Source organism: Calcarisporiella thermophila (assembly GCF_041956535.1).
Source record: "Calcarisporiella thermophila strain CBS 279.70 unplaced genomic scaffold VTP21scaffold_10, whole genome shotgun sequence".
Lineage (NCBI taxonomy): Eukaryota > Fungi > Calcarisporiellomycota > Calcarisporiellomycetes > Calcarisporiellales > Calcarisporiellaceae > Calcarisporiella > Calcarisporiella thermophila.
Window position 1 is genome coordinate 104,572 of NW_027192200.1, and position 6,112 is coordinate 110,683.

Below are 6,112 nucleotides of genomic sequence, written 5' to 3' on the forward strand. Positions count from 1 at the left end.
CAATTTCATGATTCCTTCGATTCTTAATCTACAATGTCCTTGGCCTATTGTGAAACAGCTCGATAGGCTTAAAAACGGCGCGGAGGACATGTTGCAAAAAAGTGGCGAGAGAGGTGTTTACGAGAATTCGCATTGTATCGACTTCATATGCGCAGAAGAGAAAATAAGCAAAACTAGCAGGACTAGGCCCAGCGGAGCCGATGACGATCAATGCCGAGCCAATGTTTCCAAAGAAATATAGGAGATTCCAGAAGGAATCAGAAGTAAAATATATAAGGAAATAAGGATTACGAAATTTGATTGGTCCAAAAATTTCGATAACATAACTTTATTATGTCTTTCTTTTGAGAGCTATTAACTCTACCGATATAAATCCAAATGCCCTCCATTTTTGATGCCATGAATTCTCCTTTTTATGCTGCATCTTTTTGGAAACCACATGCAAAATTTTCCCTTCCTCCAGTAGTGTTATATGGAGTTGCTAACCTACATAAAACCTACCTGAATATGTTGGAGGCCTTTTTCTTCCACTCTTGAACCCCCTAGGGCCAACATGGCCTCTAATTAGCAGGAGGTCTGCAACAGCGTTCGAAGTAGGAGAAACCCCAGAGAGGGAAAGGCTTTGTCCCACCAGCAATTAAAATTAATCTACTTTCTCTGAGGAGGTCAACTATTGCTCTCGAACCTCTATCCTGACCAGGAATTTTCCTCATAGTATGTATGAAGAAGAAATGCAAAACAAGGAATCCACAGTAGACCGTCAAGGGAGCGGGGTGGTATTCCCAGCTTCAACCAAACCTCCTTGGGTTCTAATGTAAATTTTAATTCCTTGACTCCATTTCTTCTTTTGACCCCTACGCTCTCTTCCTATCTCCCATCCACTAACTCATATGTGCCATTCTATATAATCACAACGACAACCTCATCAACTGTTTACATAAGCCATCCATATCCAGCTCTCGTGCAAGCGATGCAACCCTAGATAGGTAACCTTTAACTCCGGGAACCCTATCGCTATCTTCTTTCAATGCTAGAGGCCGCTTTGTTTCCCTAATATCCTTTTATATGAGAATTTTTGGCATTATCGATACTCATCCGTCTCATGACGAGAAGCTGAACGCAAATATTGAATTATCTCTACAAGAAAATGAGAAATAAGTAGAAATATTTTTGATCGATAAAGCCTTGAATGTCTCTGTTCTCTGGTCCCTATAATAGAGGAAGAAATTTATCGTAAGTTGTTTCTCTGGTGCTCTACCATTGTTTGTTATTTCCAAGCAGTCTTCAAATGCAGAGATCAAATTTTTAACTGAGTTAGTTCCGGCCGTGGATTCAATCGAAGAGAACCAGCGCGAAAGAAGTCCAAAATGGCCGTCGACTCAGCTCTTGCCATGATATTCCGCACCTTTTTATTGTATTTGGACGGAAATTCATTGGGTGGATACTGGGCCAATTCTTCGCACCTGAAATGAAGCCACAGTCCGTCCAAATTTCAAGGGTATCGACTTCACTAAGCGGAACTTTCGAAATGAGCAGTTCAGCGCAATCTTTGACGTAGAAGTGCTTCATGGCCCAGGATGTCCGAGAAGAAATCAAAGTATTCTTTCTGCCCATCGGGAGCAAGCAGTCCCATCCCCAGGCACGAGCATTGTTTTTTGGAAAAAAATACTTTCCCGTCTCGACCGACCCACCTCCCAAGTGAAGATTTTCCTTGAAATCGATGATGAGGAGTCTTTCGTTCACCTTTAAGAATTACTACCCTTCTTGCATTTAACTGCTCTCTTTGTTTCTAAAGTGAGAATAGAGTCTGTTTGTCTGTTTGGCTGCCCCCCCCCCCCCATTCAGCCTTGTATCGTTTATGCAATAAAATAGGAAAGGTTAATAATATGAAAAAAAGTATTCGAACTAGACAATAGCTTTTGAGGTAGACGATACAGCTCTCGACTCAACTTCCCGAGCAGTTCATGGTTTGTGATTATCAAATCTAAAGTCCAATCGTCTTAGAAATTCCCAAGGAAACTTCTCAGAGACTACAGAAAACAGCTCTTTTATTGATTCAGGTTTTTCACCGGCTTGAAGGATTGTAAGTTGTCTAAGAGTATGATAGTATGGGTTGTCCGTGTATTCATATAGATGATGAAACAAAATCATCCCATCTCGTGGATGAAAAAAAAAAGAATCGTGAAACTTCGTCTAGCTCTTCTTTATATGTAAGCGAAGAGGAAATCTCCTCTAAACTTTTCTGACTATTCTTCTGCAATGAGGACATTAAGAAGCGAGATTTAATCTGGGAAATAAAACGAGGAAGAGATGCGGAGCGAGCCGACATGATGAATATAATAGTTAGTAATAATTAGAATACAACAATGTAAGGTTTAGTATATGATTTGTAACGAATTCAAAAATGTAGAGCAAGGAAGCGTAAAAATGGTTTCGAGAATATTATTCTTGAATATATTTTGTATTTTTAAGGAAATATAAATATAATTGCAGAGTTCTGAAATACTTGTTCTTAATAATCTAAATGCGGTATATCCGATCAAGCTTGGAAACTCCCATATGTTGTACCACGTACTTAATCAACCTTGGCAAATTCTAGTTGGGACAGACAATTATTTAGTTGATGTTACTTCGTGGGCGGGTAAAACTTATCTTTTCAACCAAATTGTATTAAAATGAGTAACATTGCGAGAATAAAGAAATTTATTAGTAAAAATAAGAAATTTTCCAAAGAATATTAGGTTAAGTTTTGGTTGCTAAATGAGCGAAAGTTTCAAGCACCCGTAATAGGGGTTACGTTAGGCGTTACTAGACCATTCTGCCTCCTTAACTCATCGCCTGCTAATTTCACTACACCAAAGCCAGTAAGAGCTGTCTGAGCTCCAGCGTTCCCAACAACAGAAGGCACATCTTGGCTGACAGTGCTGAGAGCCCCACCCGCCGCAGCTTCCCCAAGGTTGGCCACATTAGCTGAAGTGTCGGGAGTCGCTACACCCATCTCCACCTGTTCTTGTTGTTCAGGGTTTTCGTTGTTGCGACGTACAAGATCTGTCACGTCGATGGGGAGCCCCTGAGAGATTGCAAAGCAGAACAAAGAAGTAGCTGCGATAAAAGCAATTGATTTCATTGTAGGTTACTGAGAAGCACGGTCTGTGTGAATAGATAAAATATACGTGTAAAAAATAAAAATGCAAATTGTTAACCAGTTGGTGGATTATACAAAAGAGAAGGCGAGAAAGGACAGGAAAGAGAGTGCGAGAAGAGTTTGAAGCTATTATTGATTAAATGGGAAAGGGGGAGTATGCTTTTTACGAGTTTTTATAGATATTTGGATTCCTTTTGTTATCAACGCAATGCTGCATCTAGTGAATAAGAGTTTACAGGAGAGCGGTGTAGAAGTTAGATTATGTTCGAAACTGGGATTTGCAGCATTGGAAACGTGTTATTAACTGTGTGCTTGCAAGCTAATACTCTTCCTAATGCATAGTTTAACTTAAAAAATATTGGGTCATTGAGCGATGAGTATAACCATGATGTTCTCGTCCAATGGGTTTTTGTTCCTTTAGTTTGGACCATAACCAGATTTTTTGAATGAATTATTGGTGGTTTTACAAATTAGGGTATTTTCCCTCATCAAATGATCTGCACATTGTTTATTGTTTTTGCTACACCAGTTTCCTTGGTTAATGTATTATTACATTTTGTTCGGTACATTTAACTGTATATTGTATAACATGACGCACAATACAAATTAGCTTTCACCATTTCGGCCTATGCCCTTTAAGCATCGTACCCGAGTTTCGTTCGTTGGATGGTATCGGCCCTCTCCATCCAGTTCCATTCCCCTGGGCCCTCCCCCAAAAGGAAATATATCAGCAAACTTGAACAGTTGCAAAGCTATTTTCCTAACCTTGTATCTTTTATTATGTTCGAAACTGGAATTGCAGCATTGTAAAACGTGATATTAGTTGCATGCAAACCTTGAACATTTGCAAAGCTGTTTTTCCGACTTGATATCTTTTACATGTTTCAAATCATTAGATAAATACTTGAATAGTGTAAGCTTGACTTTGAAGATAAGTGAACACTATATAAACTGCTTAGATTAAAATAAAAATCGAAAATATCCTCAATTCAATTATCTTATTTTCTCTTTATTTCAATATTCGAACTCTTTCGTCACAGACATGCTAATACATACACTGGTCTCACACTCTTTTTTACTAGTTTTAATGCAGATGGTAATGGGAGCTAACTTCATCGGGTGCTCTACGCAACAGCAAAATATCATAAAGGAAGCCATTCCTTCTGCACAGCAATATGCAAAGTCCACTCTCTCTTACCTTGAATCACACCCTTCGGGTACAAATCGCTATAAAACATGGAATGGCGCCTATGATTCCGGTCGTCACGAAACATTGATTGATCACTATAGAAAAATTAGCAGCAATGATTTCAACGCGTTTACGTATGACTGCAGTTGTGATAGACCCAACGTGTATGCTTTTGTGTATCCGAATCGTTTCGGCGAAATTCACTTATGCCCTCAATTTTGGAGAGCCCCTCTCACAGGTTCTGATTCGAAGGCCGGCACATTAGTACACGAGGCAGCCCACTTTACTGCAAATGGCTACAGCAGAGATTATGCGTATGGTCAGTCTGCCAATCGACAATTGGCCGCAAATAGCCCAGATAAAGCATTATTTAACTCGGACTCCAAAGAATATTTATCAGAGAATAACCCGTCATTGCCATGATGGATGCTTCAAGACGATGCCAAACAATCCTTAAATTGATGACCTTTACATAATTAAATATAAAATATCAATAATTACTATAATATTTTAATTTTTCAATCCCAACGAGTATCTTAATAAAAACGGTCTACTTTCTTTACACTTAGGGTTTGATATATTGTGCTTAGTGTGATCTGAAGTTTTTAATAGTAACTGTACCTTTGATCCAACAAAGCAAATACTATATAAAAAGAGGACGAAAAGACTCTTGTAGGACACAACAAGATAAATGTACAGTAATGTAATGAGGGACAAGTGAACTTGGTTTAAGCAAATTAAAAATATATTTAAGACAAGGGAAAAGAAAAACCAAGTATTGAATTGATAAAAGTAAGGAAAAATGGAAAGGATTAAATAGAGATAGAAAATTAGAAAATCAGAAAATGGCTCAAAGAAAATTACGTCCAAAATCAAACTAAAAATGCTTTTCAAAAGAAAGGCAACAAGATCGGGAAGGTAAAAATGACAAAGATCAACGAGGTAACGAATTAGGTTAGGCGTTAGACAAAACTTGAGCTCTCTGGTGTAATGGGAATTGGAGCAGCAGATCTGGCACGAGCACAATACAAGCTGGATCTTGATAGCAAAATCATCAAAGCTAGTAAATTCGATAATAAAAGTACGGCAGAAGAACGGGAAGCATTCTTGTAATTTGCGCCTGGCTTCTGAATATCGGTTTTAGTACATACAGATATATGAATATATACCTTCATTGTTTAATTTGTTATCGCTCTTTGGTCCAGGCTGATACTGAGGAGACAAACGATTTTGACGATGTCTTCACCAATGAAGATCTCAATGATATGGCTGCTCGCGATGATGAGGAACTTGATCTCTTCAGGTGTATGGATGACAAACTTCGGCAGCAGGATGAGCAAATTTGCAAGCAGCGCGGCCTTAAACGGTTCGAACGGCTTATGCAAATGGAGGAGCTACTCGGAATTTTCCAAAGGAATATGACGCATTTTTAATCGAACAAAGTGAAATTAAATATGGTCGTGGACTTTTCAGAAGAGTGATGTGCGATATGACGATGTATGATGATACTGAAAGAATTTAGATCACATTGGAAGCCGTCTTCACGGCATCCATGTTAATATCTAGATTGCTCTGGAGAATGCTTTCGAAAAGATCGCTGAAACTTCCATATGACTTATTATATATGCCCCGAACTGGGTCGCTGAATTGACTTTCCAATCTTTGGCAGTTCTTGGCTAGACCATGCTCGTCGGTGCAGGTGCCATTGATGAAATGCCATTTTTTATTCGGGAAAGCAGTGTCAAGCGCCTCGATACCCCTATTTATATCGTTGAAAG

General features: G+C 38.8%; 3 protein-coding genes across 3 annotated transcripts; 2 read left to right on the forward strand and 1 right to left on the reverse strand.

Annotated features, from left to right (window-relative positions):
• Positions 1-2,773: 2,773 nt before the first annotated feature.
• On the reverse strand, positions 2,774-3,127 carry VTP21DRAFT_763 (uncharacterized protein; the record flags this gene model as incomplete). The annotated part of the gene is made up of 1 exon (XM_069398392.1): positions 2,774-3,127. The coding sequence occupies one exon, from the start codon at positions 3,125-3,127 to the stop codon at positions 2,774-2,776; it is 354 nt and encodes a 117-aa protein (XP_069251653.1).
• A 1,111-nt stretch (positions 3,128-4,238) lies between these two features.
• On the forward strand, positions 4,239-4,757 carry VTP21DRAFT_764 (uncharacterized protein; the record flags this gene model as incomplete). The annotated part of the gene is made up of 1 exon (XM_069398403.1): positions 4,239-4,757. One exon carries the CDS (start codon positions 4,239-4,241, stop codon positions 4,755-4,757), a length of 519 nt encoding a protein of 172 aa, XP_069251654.1.
• Positions 4,758-5,258: 501 nt separating this feature from the next.
• Positions 5,259-5,767, forward strand: VTP21DRAFT_765 (uncharacterized protein; the record flags this gene model as incomplete). The annotated part of the gene is made up of 2 exons (XM_069398414.1): positions 5,259-5,276; positions 5,540-5,767. The coding sequence occupies 2 exons, from the start codon at positions 5,259-5,261 to the stop codon at positions 5,765-5,767; spliced, it is 246 nt and encodes an 81-aa protein (XP_069251655.1).
• Between the last annotated feature and the right edge of the window lie 345 nt (positions 5,768-6,112).